The 27,597-nt window shown below is 41.6% G+C and overlaps 1 protein-coding gene across 1 annotated transcript in view; it reads left to right on the top strand.

Annotated features, from left to right (window-relative positions):
- Positions 1-1,236: 1,236 nt before the first annotated feature.
- The window catches only part of FANCL (FA complementation group L), a 73,175-nt gene continuing 46,814 nt past the window's right edge, over positions 1,237-27,597 (top strand). The window contains exons 1-6 of the mRNA XM_045009466.1: positions 1,237-1,440; positions 5,511-5,569; positions 6,446-6,506; positions 8,071-8,127; positions 14,426-14,523; positions 26,440-26,536. Coding sequence (XP_044865401.1) covers positions 1,243-1,440; positions 5,511-5,569; positions 6,446-6,506; positions 8,071-8,127; positions 14,426-14,523; positions 26,440-26,536 — 570 coding nt within the window. The 5' untranslated portion in view covers positions 1,237-1,242. The remainder of the gene's footprint in view (positions 1,441-5,510; positions 5,570-6,445; positions 6,507-8,070; positions 8,128-14,425; positions 14,524-26,439; positions 26,537-27,597) is intronic.

The raw sequence follows: 27,597 nt of genomic DNA, 5'->3' as shown, positions 1-27,597 counted from the left end.
ATGACATGGAGTCCCCAGCTCAAACTAGTAGACTAGCTTTGTGCATTGGCCAGAGTGCAGGTGTCCCCATATTTGTTGTGCAGGAGGAATGGCTGGTTTTGTTGTTAAAGCACTAGACTGTGAGTGATGTAGGTTCAATTCCTGGCTGTGCAACAGCCCTCCTGAGTGACCTTGAAAAAAATCATCCACTCTCTGTTCTAATCATAGAATTATAGATTATTAGGGTTGGAAGGGACCTCAAGAGATCATCTAGTCCAACCCCCTGCTCAAAGCAGGACCAATCTCCAATACCCTAAATGCCCCCCCCAAGGGCACAACCCTAAAACTGTGCCTCAATTCTCCACCAGAAAAATGGGAATACTATTACTCCCCACCCCCACACACTAGCTCTTTGATTGCTTTGTCCATTTAGATTGTAATTTCTTGGAGACAGTGACTTCCTCTTCGTTGGCACAGACCCTAGCACAATGGAGCCTCAAGGAGCTACTGTAATATAACTAATAAAAAAACTTCAGGAGCTAGCCTTTCCTAATCTTTGGTCCCCTACGCAGGCGCCAGGAACAACTGCATTTCTACTATCCCAAGTGCACCTACTGTCTCCTTCCTAGCTACCCATGCGTGCTACTGGTGCCAAAGAGGTAGCGAGGTCTTAGCAAGAGCCTGAAGACGGGACCGCCGAGGGAGGGGGGGGGGGGGGACGAAAATGCATTGCTAGTTTGCTACACTCTACTGAGGGGCGGGCAGCCCTGGCTCTGCACTGCAGGCAGCGTGCGCCCCCGGCCATGCACTGCTGCTGAATCGCTGACAAACTGGGGCAGTGGCTGAGATGCACTGCCTGGGCCAGGGCTCTCCCTCTCGCCCGCCCTGCTCAGCTCCCCGGAGCCCGCTCCAGCCGAGGCGCGCTGAAGGCCCCCACGGGAGGGACCTGAGGACACTGGCTCCGCCGGGGGGAGCGCAGGGCACGCACGCGCTCTGAACGCCTTGCCTGGGTCTTACCCGCGGGGCGAGGGTCCGGCCTAAAGCCCAACACGGGTGGCGGCGGCACTTCCCGCTGCCGGGCATCAGGGCTCGGCTCAGCCCTACCGCGCGGTCCCCGGCGGCCTCGGCCTCGCGCAAATCTATCGCCCGCCCCCGAACACGGCCACGGCCACGTCCCCCGCCCGCCCCTACTTTCCTCAAGCGCCGTACGCGCCACTGGGCCCAGCCAGAGCCCGCCGGCTCCCCGCGGCTGAGGCAGGGCGCATGCGCGTAACCCGTGACGAGGCGGGTTTTGGTGTGGCGCGTGGGATTCGATTCGAACAGGAGCCTGCGCCGCCAGCCCGCGCGCGGGGCGGGGCGGGGCGGGAGATGGCGGGTTCCGGGGCGCTGCTGCGCCAGTGCCCGCTGCTCCTGCCTCAGAACCGCGAGGGGAGCGTCTACGAGGGGTTCGTCACCGTGCAGGTACCGGCAGCGCCGCCCGAAGGGAGTGTGTCCCCCCAGGGAGCGGGCGGGGGGGCTTGTGAAGGAGACTCCCCCTCCCCCAGGGAGCGGGGCGGGGTCAGTGCCCTACGATAGACATCCTTAGACAATCTGGTCACTTTTTCTTCCTCTGCAGGTCTCTTCCTTGACACGAGTAAACACTGACAGGTGACACTGACTACATACAACATGCTGTAAATGCGCAAAGGAACACCGTGTCCCTTCCCTTCCTCCCACCGCCCCCAATATCTTTTCTATCTGAATAGCCTAAGTAGGGGGTTATATTTCTGGAATCGATGAAATCTTTAGCCAGAAATGTGACTTCCAAATTGACCATGTCCCTTTTAAAGTTAGTTACTTCTTGTTACCTTTCTGTACTTTAACGAAACAGTGTATCATAGTTATTTGACCTTTGAAAAGGTCAGAATTACATTTGCTTCTTTCTGGGAGGGGGGGGGGGAAGGACATTTAAGTGTAATAAAATTCAGAGTTGTAATATATGATGAAAGTTAAGGTTATGGGGTACATTTTTTTTGTTTCTCTATATTTTGAAACCACTATAAGGCATGTATCAGGGGTAGCTGTGTTAGTCTGGATCTGTAAAAGCAGCAAAGGATCCTGTGGCACCTTATAGACTAACAGACGTATTGGAGCATGAGCTTTCGTGGGTGACTGCCCACTTTGTCGGATGCATGTAGTGGAAATTTCCAGAGGCAGGTAGGTGTGTGTGTGTGTGTGTGTGTGTGTGTGTGTGTATATAAAGTTATACATATATATATATATATATATATATAAACCCAGGCTGGAGATAACGAGGTTAGTTCAATCAGGGTGGATGAAGCCCTCTTCTAGCAGTTGAGGTGTGAACACCAAGGGAGGAGAAACTGCTTTTGTAGTTGGCTACCCATTCACAGTCTTTGTTTAATCCTGATCTGTGGTGTCAAATTTGCAGATGAACTGAAGCTCAGCAGTTTCTCTTTGAAGTCTGGTCCTGAAGTTTTTTTGCTGCAGGATGGCTACCTTTAAATCTGCTATTGTGTGTCCAGGGAGATTGAAGTGTTCTCCTACAGGTTTTTGTATATTGCCATTCCTAATATCTGATTTGTGTCCATTTATCCTTTTACGTAGGAACTGTCCAGTTTGGCCGATGTACATAGCAGAGGGACATTGCTGGCATATGATGGCGTATATTACATTGGTAGACGTGCAGGTGAATGAACCAGTGATGGTGTGGCTGAGCTGGTTAGGTCCTGTGATGATGTCGCTGGTGTAGATATGTGCGCAGAGTTGGCATTGAGGTTTGCAACAGGACCTAACCAGATCAGCCACACCATCGTTATCTCCAGCCTGATTCTTGCTTGCATATATATACCTGCCTCTGGAAATTTCCACTACATGCATCCGACGAAGTGGGTATTCACCCACGAAAGCTCATACTCCAATACGTCTGTTAGTCTATAAGATGCCACAGGACTCCTTGCCACTGTAAGGCAGTGTCTTTGGGATGTCCATTCCTTGGAGCAAAATTTGTGTATATAATTTAAAAAAAAATGTGGGCATGTTTTTTCCCCAAACATTATTTATATCTTTGCTGATGTTATGGCTGACCTGCTGGTGTCTTAAACAAGCTTCTCTAATTGCTTATCTACCATAGAAACTGCACTCGTTTAACTGTAGGTCTGACACAACCCTTTATTCCAACCAATGTGACTTTGTAGATTGGACTTAAGTCTTAATGACAAACTAAGATTTTAAGATGGCCTGTAATTATCCTTTTATAAAACATGAGCTTACATTAGTGTTTTGCGGTGAATTCTACAGTAGCAAGGGGAAAGGCGAAATTCAGCATGGAAGTGTGTGGGTTTTTTTGTTTTGTTTTAATCTTGGCTTTGTTCCAGATCTTCAGCGATGTCATTACTATGCAAATTTTCTAGGTAGTTGCTTTCTTTCAAATGCATATTATTATTTATAAAGTAGATTTTTTTTTTTTATGTTTAAGGTAAAATAAATCCCGATATTTCAAAGACAGTGTTGTGTGTTTAACCTCAATTGCACTGAAGTTACTACTTACATGCATAAAACTAAACCTGATAGTATAAGTGTTTATAGGCTGGGCTTCTACAGTTTGCAAAACTGTGTATTTACACACACACGTACATACACTCTTGCACACACACAAATGATTCCCTACAAACTGGTTCCATTTTCCCTTGAAGCTGTGTGTTAGCTGGGATATCTCAGAGTGCATCAGCTATTAGTTCATAACTGTGGGGGATCTAAAACAAAAATAAAAGCTAAAATTTTAAAATAGCTTGCATGCTAGATGCCTTTCATTTTTTTACTGTTTGGATTCTTTGGTGTGGAGCTAATTGTAGAATTAACTTAAGAGTTGTAGGTTGCTTTTAAAAACAAAAATAAGGTATCCTGTAAGAATTTTGTAAGAGCTTGCATTTCTCTTAGTGTACCTGTTTTGTTCAATATCTTTATTAATGATCTGGATGATGGGATTAATTGCATCCTCAGCAAGTTCGCAGATGACACTAAGCTGGGGGGAAAGGTACATACGCTGCAGGGTAGAGATAGGGTTCAGAGTGATCTAGGCAAATTGGAGGATTGGGCCAAAAGAAATCTCATGAGGTTCAACAAGGACAAGTGCAGAGAGTCCTGCACTTAGGAAGGAAGAATTCTATGCATTGCTACAGGCTGGGGACCGAATGGCTAAGCAGCAGTTCTGCAGAAAAGGACCTGGGAATTGCAGTGGATGAGAAACTAGATATGAGTCAGCACTGTGCCCTTGTTGCCAAAAAAGCCAACGACATATTGGGATGTATTAGTAGAAGTGTTGCCAGCAGATTGAGGGAAGTGATTATTCCCCTCTATTTGGCACTGGTGAGGCCACACCTGGAGTATTGCGTCCAGTTTTGGTCCCCCTACTACAGAAGGGATGTGGACAAATTGGAGAGAGTCCAGCAGAGGGCAACGAAAATAAGGGCGCTGGAGCACATTACTTACGAGGAGAGGCTGAGGGAACTGGGGTTATTTAGTCTGTAGAAGAGAAGAATGAGGGGGGATTTGATAGCAGCCTTCAACTACCTGAAGGGGGTTTCCAAAGAGGATGGAGCTAGGCTGTTCTCAGTGGTGGTAGATGACAGAACAAGACCCAATGGTCTCAAGTTACAGTGGGGGAGGTCGAGGTTGGATGTTAGGAAACACTATTTCAGTAGGAGGGTGATGAAGCACCGGAATGGGTTACCTAGGGGAGTGGTGGAATTTCTTTCCTTAGAGGATCTGATGCCTGGCTGGGATGATTTAGTTGGTGTTTAGTCCTGCTTTGAGCAGGGGATTGGACTAGATGACCTCCTGAGGTAAATTCCAACCCTAATATTCTATGATTCTGTGGCTGAGGCTACACTTGCACTTCAAAGCGCTACCGCGGCAGCGCTTTGAAGCGCTAAGTGTAGTCAAAGCGCCAGCGCTGGGAGAGAGCTCTCCCAGCGCTGTCCTTACTCCACCTCCCTGTGGGGAATAACGTACAGTGCTGGGAGCCGCGCTCCCAGCGCTGGGGCTTTGACCACACTGGCGCTTTGCAGTGCCGCAATTTGCAGCGCTGGAGAGGGTGTATTTTCACACCCTGCTGCAGCGCTGCAAATTTGCAAGTGTAGCCATGGCCTGTGTCTATACTGCAGTTTTACAGCCTTGCAGCCTGAACTCCAGGATCCTGAGTCAGCTAACCTCAGCCAACCACAGGTGTTTAATTGCAGTGAAGACCTACCCTAAAAGTCTTCACTCTGGTGAACTGAGAAAGTTTCAGAGATCTCTTACCTAGAGATTTTCTTCCTATATCACTTTTGTTCATCTGAAATATAACATGCTGTACTGTATGATTAAAGAAACAATGTTTGGAATAATGCAGTCTCTGATGCAGAAAAAATTCCATATAAGAAGTTTATTCCTCCATTTTTCTCATAGCAGCTTCCCTTTGAGTTGTTTCTGTATTTTCTCTATTTGATACATCTGCAAACTTGCATTTTAACTAAACACTTATTTTCTAGGATAGAGACTTCCATATAAGGATACTGTTACCATCAGATTTTCAGCTTAAAAATGCAAGGTGAGGTAATATTTCATGATAAATACACTTACATTTGTTCTGACTTACAGTGGGGATGTATGAGTATGTGTACATATATGAATACTGGTGTCACAGAGTAGCTGGCCTCAGGCTTCTTTTGCTCATTGTCTGATAGCTATGTGAAATTTCTATCCAAATAATACTGTTTTCATTGAGTTGTAAGTACCTGGAAAAGAAGTGTTTAAGAATGGTGGTGATTTAATATTCATATTATTGTTGTGTCCAGGAGCCCAAATAGGTCGCATGCCCTTTGTTTTAGGAGTTATATAGACCCAAAGAGCATACAATGTAAGGTGAAAAGTCTTTTCAACCATGTTGCTTTGATCAATATTGCAGTTAATATTCTTCCCTGAAGATTAGTAAAATAAGAAAATAATTTAACTTTCATGAGAGTACAATGCAATAACTAATTAGCTCTTGTGAGCTATTAATGTTTATTTTTTATATATATACTTTTGTCATCATCTTCAATATCCCCACTAAACTGTGTGGCAGTTAACTCTGACATTTTCAGGATTTTTTTTTTTTGTTAATTCTAGTATCTGTTACAGAGACACATTAACTTGTAAGAATTATGTTGTTGTTTTTCAACCTAGAATAGAGACTAGCTTATAGGTAAATGTCTACTTATTAATTTTTAAAGAACTTTGGCTAGAGAAAGTGACATTTAAAAATATAAGTAACTCATCTTAGTATAAAAAATTAAAAGTTGGAAAATATTTTTTTTCTTGTTTTTTCTGGGAGGTGGGCGAGAGAGAACTTTGTAAATTGTAAGATGGACTTTTGTTTCATATGCTGTTTCATTGTTTAAAGATCACTTGAATCAAGTTAAAACTATGAAAACTGTATTTCTAGGATACACTGTAGCTGGCGTCTAAAGAAGGTATTACATGGGTATCACCAGATTGTGAAACAGGTATATTATTCTTATAAAATCATTGTGAGCTTGAAAAATATTAATATTAAATTTGAAAAGCGTTTACTCATCCTCACCATCTTAAAAGTATTTAAGAAAAAATTCCATTAACTGTACAGTAAAGATGTATTGTTTTGCGGTGCTTGGGGAATTATAACTTACCCCGAAGAACGATAAGTGAAGTCTTGTAAATAACTTTTTAATTTTCCTGCAAACTTCAGTTTTTGAAGACTATTAAGATGAACGAGTGCTTTATACTATTTTTAAAAAGCCCACAACTGAAAACAATTATGCTGTTGTCTTTTTCCTCTTGTTTTTTCTCATGCTCTTTATTACTAATTGTACTTAATATAAAAAGAGAGTTTAGAAGATCTGTCAGTAACAGGAGGGTGTTAATTTGGTTATATAGTTGCTTGTGAAGTCTGAACTTACCCTTATGGGCCCTATCTGGAAGAATAGCGGGCAGTCCACAGAAACTCTGTGGGGGCCATCGTGGCTACAAAATTGTGATGGCTACTTTCATTTCCAAGATGGTATTTACCCATTCAGTTCTGGTAAATGTCTAAACTATGGACCTTACAGTGGTATAGCTGTACCGCTACAGCTGCACCCCTGTAAGGTCTCCCGTGTAGCTGCTCTGTTCCCATGGGAGAGAGCTCTCCTGCCAGCATAATTAAACCAACCTCGACAAGAAGCATTAGCTATGTCAGTGGGAGACGCTCTCCCACTGACATAGTGCTGTCCACAACAGCGCTTTTGACAGTGAAACTTTTGTCGATCAAGGGGTGGGTTTTTTCACACCTCTTGCAGACAAAAGTTTTGCTGAAAAATGTGCTAATATAGTATAGTATAGCTAGCTAACATAACTACCTATTACAGCCTGCTCTTTAGGAGCAGAGTTTGACTTATCACCCAGAAGAATGAAATTGGGGACTTGAAAAGTAGAAATGCACTGACACACCCAAATGTGGGAGGGTGGGGTTTAAATTTAATTTTAGTCACCGAGGGAAGATTTTTAAATGGGCTCTGAATCACGAAAGGCTAGTCTACAGTGGCAACGCTAACATGCTGCCGTGGCAGCGCTTTAATGTGCCTTGTGTGGTCGCGACACAGCTCTCCCAGCGCTCTTAAAAAAAACCACCTCAACGAGGAGCGTAGCTCCCAGCGCTGGGAGGGCAGCTCCCAGTGCTGGGGCACTGTTTACACTGGCACTTTACAGCGCCGCAACTTGCTGTGCTCAGGGGTGTGTTTTTTCACACCCCTGAGCGAGAAAGTTGCAGTGCTGTTAGTTGCCAGTGTAGACAAGCCTGAAGACTACTCGTTCTCATTGGCTGTCAGCTTCAGTTAAATTATATGAAAAAAAGTACGTAATTTATTCAACAAAATTTCTTACATTGAAATCGGTTTGTTCTATTTTTTAACTGAAATATAGTTTAAATCTGTTGCATTTCCTCCCATTTTGCATTATCTTTGATTTATTACAATATCAGAAAATGGATAATGAAACTAAAATTGTTACTGAAACATACTGAATGGAGGAAATTAATTGACGTTTTCTCCCCAGAGGTTGCAACACTGTTCGGATCTGGTCAGTTTTATGGTGGAGCTTAAAACTATTCTGGTGAGTAATATATCCCAAGGAGACGTTCAAGTGGTCTTAATTTTCACTTTCTCATTACTTGCCTTTTTTAAGAAAGCTATGAATGAATTTGTTAGCTTTTTAAAGTTTAAAATGAGCTTTATTAGAATATTGCAATTTTAGGACTATAGATAGCTAGTTGCTATTTATTTAGTAATTATGATATTTGGCATTAGTTCTTATTCATTGGACTATTTGCAGTGTTCCAGAAGTAATAACCCAGCACTCCAGCAAGTGGCCCTGTTATATTAAGCATCATATAGAAGGTTCTTCCCTGATTGTGTTTTTACCTCTGGTTTTGGTTTGTGTGGATGATACCCATCTTATAACCATGTAAAGGGATCATTCTCTTGATATCGTCTTCACAGGGTTTTTTCTACATTTATAAACAAACAACTAAAAAAACCCCATCATACTGGAGTAATGTGTTCTGTGTAGTGTGATTTGGGAACACAATTCAAAGTATAGTTCTGTCCTGTCTGAGGTAGGACTGAACCATGCTTACCTAAATTTTAAACAAGGTGACCGTGTTATGGGTTTTTTTACAGTGTAGATACACCCTTTGGGAGAGTTGGCAGCTGTCTACGCTACACTATTTTTTCTCCCCCCCCAGAATCTTCCTATTGCTGCTGCTACTAAGGCCTTGTCTACACTACGCAGTTTTGTCTGCAAAAGGCAGCTTTTGTTGACAAAACAGTGGAGGTGTACACACTACAATATGCGTCCCGCTGGCAAGACTCTCTTACTTTGCTGACAAAATAAAACCACCTTGATGAGAGGCGTAGAGCTTTTTGCAGCAAAGTTAGATCAACAAAGCGTCAGTGTGGACACTGCATTTGTGAGGTTGTCATAACTGGCCTCTGGGAGATATCACACAATGCCCACCATGACTGCTCTGCTCACTGTTTTGAACTCTGCTTCCCTACATTCAGCTACAAAGGCATGCGCCCCTCCCCTTTCAAAGCCTCGGGAAGTTTTGAAATTCCTCAGCATGGAGAGGTCACAAAACTCCTGCCCAGATGAGCATGCTGGCTCCCACAGCAAACACACTCCTGACTGGACTACAGGGGAGGGAGTGGATCTCCTTGGTCTGTGGGAAGAGGAGGCTGTGGTGGGAGAACTTGGATGGGAATCACGGTATCAGAACATTAACGCAGAATCCAGCTCTCCCCAGCATTAGGATTGCAGTGGCAGACAGGCAGGGCGGGCTGCTGCTCGGGAGTGGGGAGGAGAGAGACTGCTGTGCTGTGCAGGGTTGGGGAGGGAGGTGGAGGCTGATGTCAAGGTGTCCCCTCCCCCCCGCCAGTATACTAGTCTCTGCTGAGCTGGGGTGGGGAGACCAGGGGATACCAGCTGTCTGTGCACCAACTTCTGCCTCAGGATTGGTTGCTTCTGGCTGCTGTCTGAACTTAGAGGCAGCATGCTGAACCACTCACTGTCCCCCCAACACACATACTTCCCATACACCAGGGATCCCCAAACTTTTCAGCATCATTCCTCCCTTTACTCCTGTCCGTGTCCCCTGGCCAGGGCTAGGAGTGGGGCTGCAGCTCCCGGGGTGGGGGAGGAGAAGGAGGACACATGGACAGGAATACAGGGGCTGCAGCTGGGGCGAGTCTGGGCCAGAAGTGGGGCTGTGGCTGAGGGCGGGGCCACACCTGATGCTGAATCTGGGGACAAGCCCGGGAGCCAGGGCCACGGCTGGTGCAGAGCTGGGAGCGGAGAGGGACTGGATGGCGCTTCCTTCCCTACCCCCCCCCCCGGGGGGGGGGCTGGCCCAGGCCTGGCCGTGTCTCCCAATGTTCCTCTGTGCCCCACACTTTGAGGACCTCTGCCCTACACACACAAACTCACTCCCTGCCACACACACACTTCTGTCTTCCCCCCCCACTTCTGTAGGTGTCTTGTGTTAGTGTTCAGCAATGTCAGTTTGGTCATATTACCGAGTGCTACTTTAAAAAGTGATTTAAAATGTGTTACTTTTCAGGCATACAGAGCAGTCATTGCAAGGTTCATAGCACGGTGCAAACAAACAATGCCAGGTTCAGCATACTACAGCAACACACATTTCTGTGGCTCAGTATTAATATGCTCCTTCAAGGCATCCCCCAGCCAAATAGTCCCCTCATTGGGATCCTCTTATAGCCTTGTGTTTATAACGCATAGCACAATACTGAAGAGCAGTGCAGGATCCATGCTTTCTGACAGATGGCTAGGTTGCAGGTTACCAGGGCAGCTGAAAAGCAGCTGGTAATGTAGTAGGATGCCTATGGAATGACGGGATTGAGACCCTGTACCTGCCCCTGTGAGGCATTGCAAACCCTTCCCAAAGGACCCTGCAGCCAGTTGCACAGTGGGATAGCTACCCACAGTGCACTGCTCTCTCTGTGAGTGCAAGAGCTGCTATTGTGCATGCACTCCCCCGACACAAGAAGCATAGGTTGAACATGCAACAGCGGTTTAATTACAGAGGTGGCTGTATGCCGGCATAACTTGCATTGGCAAAACTCTTTTTAGTGTAGACAAAGCCTAATGCTACTAATCCACTGATGGTAGCAGCAGCAGAAATATTACCTTAGATGTGGGTCAAGCAATTTTACAACAGTGTTGTGGCTGATCAGATGACATGGAGGTTTAAAGATGCTGGTGACTGCTGGCACCATGTTTACACCAGTACTTCCACCAGTGATGCTGCACTAGTGGTAGCAAGGATGGAAAATTAAGGAAATAAGTCTAGTGTAGAGAAAGTTTTGTTCTTTGCCATGGCTAGAACACAATTCCTTATCATGGTTATAAACCTGTTTGGTCAAAATAGATTTATAACAGGCAGGACACACTTGCATTTAAGCATATTACTTAAACATAGGTAACAATTGTAGTGCACACAGAGCCTTAGCACACATATAATCAGAATTGTTTGATAAATGCAAAATTAAACTCTAGAGTGTACATTGGGTTGTCTGTATCTCTCGAATGAAAACAAATACTCTGCAAACTTGTTAAGTCTGGTAATAAAGAACACCATGTAGTCAATAGACAAATGGCTCAACTCTTTGTCTACACTGGAAGGTAAGTGGAGAGTAGTTATACATCTTTGTCAGAAGAAGACTGAGAAGAAATATAGCAGAATGTCAAACAAATGGTTCATCTGACTTTTCTGAAACAATAGTAAACAGATTTTACTGGATAGTGTGTATATAAAGCAGATATAGTTGATGAGAGTAAATGCTGAAGATTCTGCCACCATATTACCCAAATTGGAACAATATACAAAATAATTTCACAATTCTGAATAAAAGTATCTGCCCCTCACCAGGCATTAATATACTGGAATTAGCAGATCAGATAAATTAACTCCAAGAAATAGATACTGTACTATGTCTGCAAGTAAAACATTTATTATTCAAAATGGAAATCTAACAGGCCTCTAGCTTATTTAGAAAGGTTCAGTTTTGTGTCATACACAGTTTTTGATGGAGAAAATAACTACTGGAGACAACAGAAAACAAAGCGACAATAAAATCTGATGTCATGGATTGTTTAATGCTGTTGTTATTGATATAAACATAGTTACAAATTTAATAACAGTTTGTTTTAACATGCACTGATCACATGGGAAGTATTTATATATAAAATGGGCAGAATAGAATATTTTTCAGCCCATGTTTAGATGTTCTTTCATTTATGCTGGATTAATTCACTTAACATGAAATTAAGATGGAGAGACCAATGCTTGAAAAATTGAGGTTAAATGATATCTTGTAAAGATTTGATTTCTTGAATCAAGTATTCTAAAATACTTTTGGGGTCTTCTTTGTGCGTCTGAGGATTTCCTATATGAGTCTGCTCCATTTTCATCAAAGTAAAGTAACTCTAATTTCCGAAGCAATGTGTTCAGTGGCATTTATTGCTTATCCAAGACATAGCAGAGTTATTAGCCAAGGCGATGATGAGGGAGGACTGTGAGTGTGTTGTGTGAGAAAACAAGTGTTGTGGTAACCTGGAAAAATTGTTCACAAAGAAATTCTGAAGAGCAGTTGACAGTTTGAGCACTGTTTTTGCACATTGCAGTAATACTTAATTGTACTCTCTCAGTCTTTGCCTGGCTGGACAACAGGGCAACTGTAGCCCATTTCTTTCTACTCTATAAAAGGGCTGTTGCTCTTCTGTGAAACAGAGCAAAATGCTAACGAATCTGTTTCATGAATATTCTGTAGATTGGCTCAGCAGACTCTTCCTTCATCCAAAGTAATAACTTAAATTGAGAATATTGCAACAAAATATGTGGAAATACTAATCAGAATTTATGATGTGGAACCCTGTTCTTTAAAGGCTACCACTGGTTTTATTTTAAACTTCTTTGGGAAAAATCTCTTTGTCGATGTTGTATTTCTGTTATTTTATTAGTAAATTACTATTTTTAATGGAAAATATGTCCTTGAGCATCCCAGAATTTTTCTTCATGATGCCAAAATTTCATTTATTCTAGCTAATAATGAATTTTATGCAGAATCTATATTTACTTTAAATATAATCTACTAGTTAATGTTCTGTCTGGAAACTAATAAGGAGGACCTTGTTTGTTACATGATTCTCCACCCCTTTTTGCAAAATTGTGCTCCAGTATCTGTTTTAATTTTGAAGTTTCTAGTTCTTATTACAAAGAGACATCTAAAATAGAAATAGATGCAAACTGCTGCCAAATCCAGGAATCTTGCTGCACACTTTCGTTTTAGGTTGCTATGGAGTACACTGGGGTATGCTAATAAACACTACTTGTAAGGCTTTTTGGGAAGTCTTTGATAGTATTTTGAAGAAGACATTTATTAACCAACTTAGAGCCAGAGTGAAAGAATTATAAGACAATCTCCTAACTAATGGGCAGTTTTCCTGAGAAAATATGGCATTGTTGACTGAAGTCTTTGATTACAGTTTTCCATATGACTAAGACATCTATTCCAAATTGGCATAGTATCTCTCTGCCAAAAAAACAAAACCTGGGACTCATTGCACACTTGCAGTAGGAGTGTTTTTTCCATTTGATAGGGGTAGGGGCATTCATTCTTTCATTTCCCCCAATCCACCATTTAATAGTCTTCATTTGAGTGGATCCTTTGTGTCTTTCTAACTGAGGTCTGTTAAAGTTAACTAGTGATATGGCTTTGGATTGCCTGGTGCCTTTAATAAAATTTTTTGTTTCACTCTGAACTAAAGAGAGTTTGGGTACAATATATAGGCATTGCAACAAACAATTGAGAAGATGAACAGTTTCTTTTACAGAAACTTCACCTGGTGCATTCATAACTTTCCTGAAGGGTGCTGCTTTCTGTACAAATCTATTCTAAAACTTGATTGCCTTGGTCTTCCTTTGAACTGGGCTTTTTCTGCCTGTCCTATAGCCAATTCCCATTCATGATAAAGCCCTCAGTTATGTTTTCACATCTGCACTAATCCCACCTCTTTCCCCCTCACCCCTCTTTCCTGGATTCTCATTTCAGCCCCTGACTATTTTCATACTTTGTGAGTGGGATTGCCAGTCTTCCTGAGAGGAGAGTCAATGAACACCTCCAATCAGTGGTTTTAGATTGGAAATATACCTCCAATTTTATTTTTCTTTAAAATAATTTAACATTATTTTAAACATGCTTCTAGGAAATGAGTATGTGCATGAACACAATATGGAACATATGGCCTGATTTTTCTAAGGCCCTAGACTTCGTTGTCAGGGGATATCGCTTACTAGGACATTGAGGGCAAGCACTTGACCAGCTTTTCCTCAGCTTCATCCCCAAGGACTACATGGTATTAAAATCAGGAAATGGAATAGGTTTGGATTGCTATATAAAGCCTTATGTACTAAGTTGTAAAGAAGACAGGAAGGATTTCATAGAGAAGTAAGGACTTGCCTTTGCTTTGGAGCCCAGGAGGCAGCTGTGCGCTTAACAGAACCTTTTACTTTTAAGTGAAGTGTTCTTTCAATCAAGATGCCTGACTTCAAATTTATTAACTTTTTTAAAAAGCACACCTGATATTTACATGTGAAGACTACAGTGTCAGCATCTATTAAAAAAAATGGTTTGATCATCATCATCTGAAGCACTTTACCAAACTGCTTCTTTGTCTGCTTCATCTGGAGGCCAAAAGCAAATGTAATGTACAGTTAATTTTACTTAAACTTAATATTTTTGAATGAATTTTAAAATTGTATGACTGAACAGATGCGAAAATACTGAAATTGTGTGCCATTTATAATGAGGTGTTTTAATATTCTTTTAAACAGGAAGCTGCTTTAAAGAATGCACAAGAGCTGCATGCACCCCCACCTCCAGAATACTACTCATACCTTGTCAGAGATATAGAAACATTGGGTTGGAATAAGTATGTTTGGTTTTCAATACTTAATAGAAGTTATCTTTAGAATATGTACTGCAAAGTATCTTTGGTCAGTTAATTTAGTCTGTACAGGTCAAACAGTTTGGTAGTGAGAACATCAGTCTACTGCTTGTGCTTTTCTGAAACTGTTATATGAACCAAAAGGCCTATCACACTATTAAAAAAAAATGACCTGAAGGGTAAGATGCTACATATTACTACAAAGAAATCAATTTTTATGTGTGCTATAAACTGTCAGCATAGACAATATTTTTAATACAACTTCTTCTTTCTCCTTTTCTCTCCTGCTTTTTCCTTGTGTTGTATATCATTTGATTCTGACACTTTTCATTAAATAGTGAAAGATAAGTGATGTCACCATATCTGAGTTACATGTAGTAGGTAAAGCTACTGTTGCACCAGCAAATGAGTTTATCCTTTCGATGACACACAGTTGTTCTAAGAAACTAGCACATAAAAATACATTACACTATCTGAGGGGTGAATCTAACTCCTCTTTTGCAGCCATAAGGGGCTTCTGTGCAGGAAGGCATTGTGGCTCCACTGTGTAAAAGAGGAAGTGTGTGAATTTAGGGAGCCTGCTCGGGGATGAAAACTGTCTTTCTGAGCACTGTGTGTGGCATATGTTCATATTGCTGTGACAACATGGCAGCTCATTGGCAGGAATGATGGGGAATTCATAGAAGGGAACCAACACCAGAGAATTTGGTCTCTCCATGAACAACTATTGCATATCGGTTCTCTGGAGATGAGGTTGGTCAAGTTGTATCCTATCTTCATTCAGCAGGCAATCAAGCCACCATTTAATATAACATTTTTAATGTAACTATGTCTCCGGACAGGGAGACAGCTGGGTATGCTTTCTGTGTGAAGAAAGCTCTCCAGGTGGGGGAGTGGGCTCTAACCCATGAGATGTTCCTGCTTACTGCATATATAGGAACAAAGATGAAATGACACAAGAACAAATGGATATAAACTGGTAATCAACACGTTTAGGCTTGAAATTAGACAAAGGTTTCTAACCATCAGAAGAGTAAAGTCTTGGAACAGCCTTCTAAGGGGAGCAAAAACGTGAGGGGTTAAAAACCTAACTGGCTTCAAGACAGCTTGGTAAATTTATGGAAGGGAATGTCTGATGAGACCCCCCTACAATGGCATGTGGCCCATCTGTGCTAGTAACAAATATCTGCAACAGCTGGAGATGGGACACTAGATGGGGGAGGGTTCTGAGTTACTATGAGAATTTTTTCCCAGGTGTGTCTGGTGGGTCTTGCTGACATGTTCAGGGTCCAAATGACCGCCATACTTGGAGTTGGGAAGAAATTTCCTCCCAGGTCAGATTGACAGAAACCCTGGGGTTTTCTCAACTTCCTCTGCAGCATGGGGCATGGTCAGTTTCAGGTTTAAACTAGAGTAAATGATGGATTCTTTGTAACTAGAAGTCCTTAAATCATAATTTGAGGACTTCAGTAATGCAGCCAGAGGTTATGGGTCTAATGCAGGAGTGGGTGGGTGAGGTTCTGTGGCCTGCAGTGTGCAGAAGATCAGACTATATGATCATGATGGTCCTTTCTGGCCTTAAAGTCTATGAATCTAATAGCATGTAGACCACTTTAGATATCAGGGCTCTCAAGTTTATAAAGAAATCAATATTCCAGGTGGAAATACTGAAATCCATCATTACAGCATTCTCATCCCAAAATTTCAGAATATGAAAATAAATCTGCTGAAAATCTATGGATGATATGATTGGGGAGAGTCGTGCAGAGATTTTAGTTTCTGCTACACCGAGAAGCATATTCTATACAAAGTACTGTCCTCTTGGGCTTGTAACGTACCCATGGGTATTCGCAAATTCCATTCATCCCTCTAGCAGTCTGCTTGGGCCTAATTTTTAGGCCCTAAGCAGACCCAGACCCAAGAGGATTGAGTTGTTTTCTAATTTGATCCCAACCCTTCCCACCGAACTTGAGTCAGTGCTGCTAGCTCCTGCCCATGGGATCAATGTGGTGGCGGCTGCACGTGCCAGTGGCTGTTCCCTGCTGTTGCTGTCCACTGCATCCTTCTGTGGACTCAGAGGCACTGGAGCTCAGTGGCATACTCACTCTGCATGGTGCACAGCCCAGCAAGCTGGCAGCGGTCAGCAGGAGCAAAGCATGCCACTGTACCAATGTCATAGGCAGGAGGAGAGCTGTGTTAACTCAAGCCTGAAAGTGTCTGGTGGTTTTCCCACTCAACATTTGTAATCAGGTCCCATCAGGTTTGGGTCAGGTTGCAGGGCTCCACATTCCTCCCTTCAAGTGGAAAGGAGATGTGTATCCATGTCTGGTTACCTTCTCAATTTGTTATGCAAGCCTGGGAGGTATATCTTAAAAACCTTCAGAAGCATGGCTCTGAGTGAACAACTGGAAAGAACAATTACAGGAACAGGCCACAGTGATTATAATTATCTTCTCATTGAGCTTTAGGCCTTTTGTTCTCAAACCTTTTTAAATGCATCTGGAACCTCCTCTCCAACTCCTGCTCACATACAACCCCTCCCCACATAGTGTAATCAGAGGCCTATCCTAATCAATATCTAGCGCTGCCTGACTTATCATCTGGGATGGTGAGAGGAAGGAACTACAGTTACTTATTCTAAGGTGACAAACATCTTCTTGCCATGTTGGAGGAAGTTTACAAATGATGTCTATGTATTGCTTGAAGTTTAGAGATTGCCCTGATGTGTGTCCCTGGTAATACCAAAGTCAGCTGAAGCAAAGAATATTCTAGTGTCTTTACAAGAGGTCTTGACAATGAGGCTCAAGGCCAATGTTTCTGGGAAAGATGAGTCAGCAACTGCAAGCGTATTGCACTTTGAAAAACCCATGAGAAACTCATCACCATCATATAAGACTCCTGAGGACCACCAATCTTATCGGTCTTCTGGCAATATGTAGATTCCTCTCATGTTTTTGATCTGTGTGCTATGAGTTCAAATACCATCTCTCAGCTTCACATTTGGTAGCTCTCTTCACCTTTTCACTGAAAGTATCTTTCCTATTCCCCATCTCTTGGTGCAAAGGGGTTTCAGAGCTTGGTATGCTCTCAGTGAAACATCAGTTACACATTCTAACAAATCTGGTGGTTCTGTATAATGAAAGGGTTTCCATCCCCCAGCATCACTGTGATGGAGTGTATTAACCCCACACCAGTGAGGAAAGGGTTAAGGAGCTGCTCTGTATACATGAAGCCATACCCCCTTGCCTCTGCTGGGCATGCTTTCAGTGGTGGGAGCATTCAAAAGGGAGCAGTTTCGCTCAGTCTGGGCTGACCAAGGAAGAGAGCAGTTGGGTGCAGCTGCATCCTGCTGAGACTCCAGACAGTTGGGACCGAGCCTCCTAGCCAAGCCACTGGAATCCCATCAACCACAGGAACTGAGGATGACAACTCGCTGTCACCAGAGGGAAGGGGCTCTGGAAACAAACCAGGGAGGAAACCAGGAGGAGGGATCCCAAGACTGATCCATGATGCCAACGGAGGTACAGGGATAGGAAGTGACCTGCGGGCGTGAGTAAGGGTACCAGACTCTAGGCCACCTATATGGTCTTCTGCTTTGCAGGGTCCTGTGTTGGAACTCAGTGGAGTAGGGTGGGCCTGTGTCATTTCCCCCCCCTCCCCCCACACACACATTGGGACTATACCTGCTATGCAGAGCACTCCTTGTCTCTCACCATTGGGTGATGCTACTGTGGATCATAGTCAATAAGCAGAGTGGCCTTTGATTATTACTATGGATTTTCATTCTAGGACATTCCATGTCAGACACACTCACCCTCCCTCCCTGCATTACATCCAAGGTATTTTTTTCCCCTTGCTGTTCACTTGTTAAGTACACCTCCACCCTGATATAACGCTGTCCTCGAGAGCCAAAAAATCTTACTGTGTTATAGGTGAAACTGCGTTATATCGAACTTGCTTTGATCCGCCGGAGTGCACAGCCCCGCCCCCCCCGGAGCGCTGCTTTACCGAATTCATGTTATATCGGGCCGCGTTATATCGGGGTAGAGGTGTAGTTTGAAAGGGAAGAGGGTGTTCCTCCAGGAAATCTCTAAATTTTATGTCAAGGATCTGCTGCAAATGGTTTGAGTTGAATACTCAATATGGTGTTTTTTCAGCTTTGGAAGCTATTGTTCTGGAGAGTTCTTCCTGAGGGGAGTTCCTAAATCCAGGCTCAGAGCAAACATCGGGCCTGCCCCAGTTGCCACTGAGATGGGTAATGCTCACCGTGGAAACTGTCTGACATGGAGGGTCCTAGAATGAATATTCACTTAAAACAGAATTTTCCCTTTCTGTTGTTGTACCTAAATAGGTGGTCTGTGGAAATTTAAAAGCACTGATGTCAAATATTTCTAGAAAGATATACCCAATAACTATTGGTCAAATTTTGTATCAGCTTCAACCTCCGGATAGAAATAAGATGTAGCCCTATGTAGGGCACATTGCAGTAATTTAGTTTGGAATTAACAAGGAAAGGTTTGATTTTGAGAAAAAACTGGCACAACCTTCTGGCTATGGCTGCTATGTGCTCTTCTGGTAGCACCAACCAGACTCTTAAATTCTGCACCTTGCCCTGTGATGCTACTTGAGCCCCTGAAGTAGATGAAGTGATGTGATATCTCTTACATTTGTTTTCATCACCACCTATGTGGGGGGGGGCGGGGGAGGGACAAAGAGGCCATACTTGCGCAGTGGGGGACTCTATCCTGGGAAGCAGTGACTCTGAAAAAGATTTAGGGATCATGGTGGATAATCAGCTGAACATGAGTTCCCAGGGCAATGCTGTAGCCAATAGGGCTAATGTAGTCCTTGAATGCATAAACGGGTATATTGAGTAGGAGTAGAGGGGTTATTTTATCTCTCCATTTGGCACTGGTATGACTGCTGCTGGAATACTGTGCCCACTTCTGGTGTCCAGAATTCAAGAAGGGTGTTGCTAAATTGGAGAGGGTTCAGAGAAGAGCCACGAGAATTACTAAAGGATTAGGAAACATGCCTTATAGTGATAGAATCAAGAAACTCAATCTCTTTAGTTTAACAAAGTGAAGGTTAAGGGGTGATTGCAACCAAATCTATAAGTACCAACATGGGGAACAAATAATTAATAATGGGCTATTCAGTCTAGCAGAGAAAGAGATATCACGACCCAGTGGCTGGAAGTTGAAACTATACAAATTTGGACATGGAATAGGGCTTAAATTTTTAACATTGAAACTAATTAACCATTGGAACAATTTACCAAGGGTCATGGTGGATCCTCCATTATGGACAATTTTTAAATCAGGATTGGATGTTTTTCTAAAAGATACGCTCTAGGAATTGTATTGGGGGAGCTCTATGGCCTGTGTCATTCAGAAGGTCAGACTAGATGAACACAATGGTCCCTTCTCTCTTTGAAATCTACGAATCTATCAACATCCTCTCAGATTTCTCCAGACTGTGTTTCAACCAGCTAATTAACTCTTCTCCATGTCCTGATGTCTTCCAAACACTGGGCGAGGCAATTGACTGCTATGGGTGGATGAAGTGATACAGAGACCAAGGTGGGAGTCATTAGCATACTGAAGGCACCACAACCCCCCATCTCCTGACTAATCATCCCAACTTCCCTAAATTCACATTGGATGGGAGAATGACAAGATGGAAACCTGCAGAACCCCACATGAGAGCTCCGTCAGAGAGAGAGAGAGAGAGCGAGAGAGCACGCAGCTATCTAATAGAAAAGAACAGAACCATCCAAAAAACAGCTCCGGCCTATTCTAATCTGCTGGGGTCCACAAAGGCGTTAGCACTGATGTTGTTGGCATTAAGTGTTGCCATCTGGCATTTAATAATAGCATGGTGATGAAATCTTTATGCACTACCAAGAGATCATCTACCAATGTAACTGGAGCAGTCTGTTCCATACACTGGATGGCACCCATATTGAAAAGAGTGCAAGAGGTCGGAGGCCACCAGATATTCAGAATTGCTTTTCCCCCACTTTTTCAATAACCTTAACCAGAAAAGACAGCTGAGATACTGACAATCTGGCCAAGTAAAACTGTCAAGTGGTGATTTCTTCAGCAGATGCCATACTAATATTTTCTTATGAGAAGCCATAATCTGCCCTCCCTTAAGGACAGATTCTATTGATAAAAGACCCAGTTCTTTTGTACAAGCCTTTTACTAGCCAAAAAGAACATGGTTCCTGCTTGTAATTCACAGGATGAAGTTTTCCCTGTATCTAAGTGAGACCACTGGCTGAAATGCAGGCAAAGAAGACATAGTTAGAGTATTTTTAATATATATAACAACAACAAAACAACCTTAGGACTCTCCAATGCTGTGAACTCTCAGACAATACATTTAGTCTTCTTTTCCCATCTACTGTGATCATCACAAGTGCATCTAGTTTGGGTAGAGCCACACCTCTAGAAGCTAACAGTTCATGGTTGATGGAATGTACCTAAGATCAAAATCCATTTTCTGGAACTGAGAGCTACAAGGTGGGTTATAAATTTTTTTTCTACAACTGATAAGCCAGTATTGTCCAAGAAACTGACTAGAAGACAGTCAAGTGTTATATCAACAAACAAGGTGTTCAGTCCCAACAGCTTTGCGAGGGCATTACTGTGGAACTGATGCCTATTTCATCAAGTGCATCTTATGCCTGTATTTGGCAAGCACAGGTAGTGCACTAACAGAGAACACTGTGGGCACAGACTTTAAAGACAATATGACTAGTGATATGTCTACGCTATGGAGACTTTACCAGCATAGTTATGTCAGCGTAAGTATGCTGGCTTAACTTTGTAGTGTAGATGCAACCTATGCTAATGGAAGGGTTTTTTCCATCAGTGTAGGAACACTAGCTCCCTAAATGAAGTTAGCTACATCAGTGGAAGCATTCTTCCATCAACATAGCTGTTTCTATGCCTACATCAACCAAACTTTTGAGTTTAGACCATAGTTTGGGTCTGGGATCAACTGCAATAGATCTCTTATTCAAGAAAAGGAGCCATTTGTCATCAGACCTCTTTGACAAGTGTGCTGTGTCCTCATTTCTGCTCCAGAGCAGAGCTGGATACAAACAGTTAAACGAAAGGCACCACAACCCCCCCCCATCTCCTCACTAATCCTTTACACTTTTCCACTGATCCCACTGGTGAGCAAAAATATGCCAGAAGAACGCATGGGTCATAGTAATTGCTTCAGCATCTAGACCAGGGTTCTCAACCCGCGGCCCTCTTCTGGCTCAATCAGCATACAGCTGCGGCCATCGTGACATCCTCAGGGCCATACAGGTAGTATATATATTGTGTGGAGGCGGCCCAAGTAACACACAGAATGCTGCATATGCAGCTCACAATGGGAAACAGGTTGAAAATCACTGGTCTAGACTGTATTTCTATATGAAATTTGTGGGACCCTCAGTATCTCCTAATGATGTCATTGCACCTGCTGACTTTCAATCTGTAACTGCTCCACTTCACAGCCTGGATCCTGGGAGGTTGACTATTTCTGATTTGGCATGCTCTGAAGTGCAAAAGATTCTGCTGGAGTCCGAAAAGCCATTTATGGTGAAGTACTAAACTCAGAAATAGAAAAAGGTTTTGACTAGGGCAGTTGATTAATCGCAGTTAACTCACGCAATTAACTCAAAAAAATTAATCACAATTAATTGCAGTTTTAATCGCATTGTTATGCAATAGAATACCAATTGACATTTATTAAATATTTTTGGATGTTTTTCTACATTTTCAAATATATTGATTTCAATTACAACACAGAATACAAAGTGTACAGTGCTCACTTTATATTATTTTTATTATAAATATTTGCAATGTAAAAATGATGAACAAAAGAAATAGTATTTTTCAATTCACCTAATACAAGACCATAATGCAGTCTCTTTCTCGTGAAAGTGCAACTTACAAATGTGGATTTTTGTTGTTATGTAACTGCACTCAAAAACAAAACAATGTACAACTTTAGAGCGTACGAGTCCACTCAGTCCTACTTCTTGTTCAACCAATCACAAAGACAAAAAAGTTTGTTTATATTTACCGGAGATAATGCTGCCGGCTTCTTATTTACAATGTCACCTGAAAGTGAGAACAGGCGTTCGTATGACACTTTTGTAGCTGGCATTACAAGGTATTTACATGCTGTATATGCTAAACATTCGTTTGCCCCTTTATGCTTAGGCCACCATTCCAGAGGACATGCTTCCATGCTGATGACACTTGTTAAAAAAATAATGCTTTAATTAAATTTGTGATTGAACTCCTTGGGGGAGAATAGTATGTCTCCTGCTCTGTTTTACCCATATTCTGTCACATATTTCATGTAATAGCAGTCTCGGATGATGACCCAGCACATGTTGTTTGTTTTAAAAACACTTTCACTGCAGATTTGACAAAACGCAAAGACGGTACCAATGTGAGATTTCTAAAGATAGCTACAGCACTTGATCCTAAGGTTTAAGAATCTGAAGTACCTTCCAAAATCTGAAAGGGACGAGGTATGGAGCATGCTTTCAGAAGTCTTAAAAGAGCGTCACTCCGATGCGGAAACTACAGAACCCAAACCCAAACTAAAAAAAGAAAATCAACCTTCTGCTGGTGGCATCTGACTCATATGATGAAAATGAACGTGCATCGGTGTGCACTGCTTTGGATTGTTATCTAGCAGAACCCCTCATTAGCCTGGACACACGTCCTTTGGAATGGTGGTTGAAGCATGAAGGGTCATATGAATCTTTAACAGCTCTGGCACGTAAATATCTTGTGGCACTGGCTACCTCAGTGCCATGTGAACACCTATTCTCATTTTCACGTGACATTGTAAACAAGAAGCGGGCAGCATTATCTCCTGGGAATGTAAACAAACTTGCTTGTCCGAGTGAACAAAAAGTAGGACTTGAATGGACTTGTAGGCTCTAAAGTTTTACATTGTTTTATTTTTGAATGCAGTTTTTTTTTGTACAGAATTCTACATTTGTAAGTTCAACTTTCATGATAAAGAAATTGTATTACAGTACTTGTATTAGGTGAATTAAAAATACTATTTCTTTTGTTTTTATAGCACAAATGTTTATAGTAAAAAATAAATGTGAGCACTGTACTCTGTTCTGTGTTGTGATTGAAATCAATATATTTGACAATGTAGAAAACATCCAAAAATATTTAAATAAATGGTATTCTTCTATTATTTAACAATGCTATTAATCGTGTTTAATTCTTTTAATTGCACGATTAATTGTGATTCATTTTTTTTAATTGCTTGATACCCTAGTTTTCACTGTAGGTAGTGTATAACAACTAGCCTCCAAACTCTGCTTCTCTGTTGTGGATTATTTAATATTAAAGTCTTAGCCTCTCTTTATCTCTAATCAAGGTGTATCTGTGTACTCTTTCAGTCTGTCATCCACCAGGAGAGAGTTCTAGAGGTCAAAGTTCATTATTTCCCCCTTCCCAAGCTCTAAGGGGTAAGGATTTTCAGATTGGCTTTAAGTTCAATAGTACTTCATAGAGGATTAGCGTGTGTGTTTTCCTGAAGATCTTTTCCAGCATTTCAAACTGTTGATGATGATTTAAATTTTTTAAAAAACAACTTTTTGCAAAGATACTTTTTTGTTCTAGAATTTATTGACAATATATGTGTGGAAAAGTGGGAGATGGGAGTTACTTTCTCTTGGATTTTTTTATATGGTAAGTGTATAAAGGTATATTATTGCACAACTACATGTGATTTTCTGTATCATAGCACCCTTTCTGAAGACATTTCAAAACTTGGTAGTTTTTGCAGTGTGCCTAGTTTCCAACATTCATGAAATTGACTGGAGGGTCTTTCCAAGCTAAGGTCTTGAATGTGATCATACTGCTGGCATGATACTATTTATTTATAATAGTTTTATATGTATTTTTTTTAAATTTTAAAGGCACACTAAGAGTTGTTATGCCTTTACAATTGCCCTAGTTTGATGTTGATCATTTATTAGACTTACCGTAAGGATTCCAGTATTTTTAAATAAAACTTTGTCACAGCACTAAAGACTTATTTACTTGTAAACAAGTGTGTTTGAGATAAAATATGTCCATCTGTTTCCAGTGAACAGTAAACCAGTTTTGGATCTTGTTCTGAAATATACAGGGCAACTGTCAAGGTAGGTTAATCTTAAATCCTAACAACCTTGACAGCGTCTCTTCAATTTTTTTCTCTAGTTTTTTGCTATCTGGTATGGTGATGCTTTATGGCAGGCACTAGTTATACTACATATTGGGCATGACAGTATACATTTCCTGGTTTAACTATATGAAATCATGTTTTGTTTTTCTCAGCAACTGTAAGTGAAGGATGGATTTAGAATCTCTTAATCTTCACTTTATAAAATCTTGCTATGGTGATCTGGTGCAAGGTTTTTGAAAAAGATGGGATTAATGATTTTCTGATTTAAAATGGAGACACAGACTAGAGCCAAATTTATACTGGGTTTAAATTAATGCAGATTGATTGACTTAAGCTTAATTACACCTTCTCATGTAAGTCCTGAATTCAACTCTTAAATTTTCTAGGGAAAATGATATTAGTGTCAAATTACCCAAAAGAACTTTGAGTCATTTGATATTGTACATGAAAATCAGATGTAATTATTTCATGATTAATGCATCCTTTTTCATATCCCCAACTTCTACCACTTTTTCTATTTATTTTTTCCCAATTCCTGCGTATTTGATTGTGTGTGCTGTGGAGTACAAATGTTTTCCTAATTTTCTTCTTTTCACTATTTTCTTCTGCTTCTAATCCAAGAGCATCCATATCCTTCAGTTCAGACCTATTTTTTTCTGCTTTAATAAGGCTTCCTCTGACCAGCTTCTCCTGAAAGAGAGCCATTTTCCCAGTGTGCTGACTCCAGTGACTGGACTAGTATGTAATGTTTTTTTATTTAAAAAACTGTTAGGCAGGTCAGCAGGCAGAAGCTAGTTTTGAACTCTAATGGGCCTTGTTATCAGTATTGGTGATAAATTGTGCAATACGCTTAGACTGCTTTTTATATTTACAGGAGAATGTTATTGTAAAAGTGTCAAAATATCCACATGCCCAGTTCACTAGTAAATATACAGCTAAGTTAGAACCTCTTTGGCAATAGTTTAAACTACTCAGGGGACCTTCTTTCCAAAGAATGGTGTTTTTTAAAATGTATTGGTCTCCATTGTAGTAGGAAACTTAAATCTGTGGCATCTTAAACAAAACTCCTGTATTTGTTACATGTTTAAAATCTTAGCAACCTTCAGTATGCACTTAACACTTGCTTGGGTACATGTATACTGTATAAAACTGTCATAACATGAAAGAAAATTATTTTAAATGACTTTATACCTGTTCTAATACTATATTTTCTTTAGAAAATTGATTTGAGTATATAAACCAATACCAACTGAATTTTCTAAAATAACAGTATTGATGATAATAAAAGAGAAGTTCATTGAGGAGAAAAGCAAATAGAGACCATAAAAGTCTTATACTGTAAGAAACTGCAGAAATGGATTAAGGAATTTGACAGAAAGTTTAATGTGTACATAAGTAGAAGCTGACAGGAACATGCTGTGTGTGTCAAAGGTTCCAGTGATGGAAAACTGAAACATAGTGCTCACTGACCACAGCATGAGCCTTGACACACATTGTAAATAACCCAGAGATATATGACTGCATTAAGCAGTAGACTGATGTATTAACAGCAGTAAATCTACTACAACAGAAATGGCTGGCATGCAGGACTTCCACTAATTAATATTTGTAACAGACTAATTAGGAATATAGCAAAGATTAGGAGTTATAATTCTCTCTTATACTACCAGAGTTTTCTTTTCCTTTCAGAGTCGTGTATGTAGATACTGGCCTTAATACCATCAAGCTAAAAGGAGAAGACTCTTGTGGTCGACAGCATCTAATCACACTGAAGTTAAATGCAAAGGTGAATTTATTTGTGGGAAAATACTTTAAGAAAATAAGACCAAAAAGAATGGATTCCTCTCTTTTGTCTTTTATACTGAAGTTAGTGAACTGGTTTCTTTCAAAAAGGTCTTGCGTGCTTGTCCTTTATCTTCAGGTGGTTTGAACAATGATTAAACCAATGAATGTTGTTCTGAAGACTTTTTAAAGACCAGTTTAAAACTCTCAGTGCATAATAGTAATCTATAAGTATCTTTTGTTATCAAGTTGTACACCACTTGCAAAAACCTTCTGTTAGAGGTTAGCATCCAGTGCCATTTTGGAAACCTTCATTCTTCGAGTGCTTGCTCATGTTCATTCCAATGTAGGTGTGTATGTGCCGCGTGCACTGCCACTGGAAAGTTTTTCCCTCAGTGGTATCCGTCAGGTCAGCTCTGGTGCCCTCTGGAGTCATGCCCTCATGGTCTGCTGCCCCACTGCTCCCTCAGTTCCTTTTTACCGCCCATGACAGTTGCTGGAACATACTTATCTCTTGCATCTCACAAGTGTTGCTCTCAGTGGACTTTATCTGTAAATAAATTGTAAATAGTTAAGTAAGTATAATATAGTTAGCAGTGTTCCTCACCTTGTGGGGTAGCCTGTACTGGGTACCGGGATATGTTTCGGTCCCAGTTCAAACAGCGTGTGGCGTGCCACAAACTGATACTGGTGAGTGACCTGCATGATAACTGTCTTAAGTGTCTGGGAGAGGTCCACGTTCGAGAATGGTGCAAGATCTGTAGGGGTTTCAAACCCAGGATTAAAAAGGACAGGGAAAACAGACTTAAGTTCCTCCTGATGGAGGTGCCTCTTCGTCCCACCTCGGAGCTTCAAGTGAAATCGGCACCAAGCACTTCTATGTTGGTCAGAAGTCCTTGAAAAGAGAGATAGTGCCCTTCCTCCTCACTGGCACTGTGAAAGGATTGAGCGCCGGCGGCCAGGACTCCTGGCACTGTCATACAATCTTGGTTCACAGGAAACTGGCACCAGCCTCTTCGCACTACTCATCATCACCGGTGCCAAAGAAAAAACACAGGAAGACAG

The sequence above is a fragment of the Mauremys mutica genome, chromosome 3, assembly GCF_020497125.1.
Source record: "Mauremys mutica isolate MM-2020 ecotype Southern chromosome 3, ASM2049712v1, whole genome shotgun sequence".
Classification (NCBI taxonomy): domain Eukaryota; kingdom Metazoa; phylum Chordata; order Testudines; family Geoemydidae; genus Mauremys; species Mauremys mutica.
The sequence above is the reverse complement of the archived record's forward strand: the minus strand, read 5'-3'. Positions and strand labels throughout refer to the sequence as shown.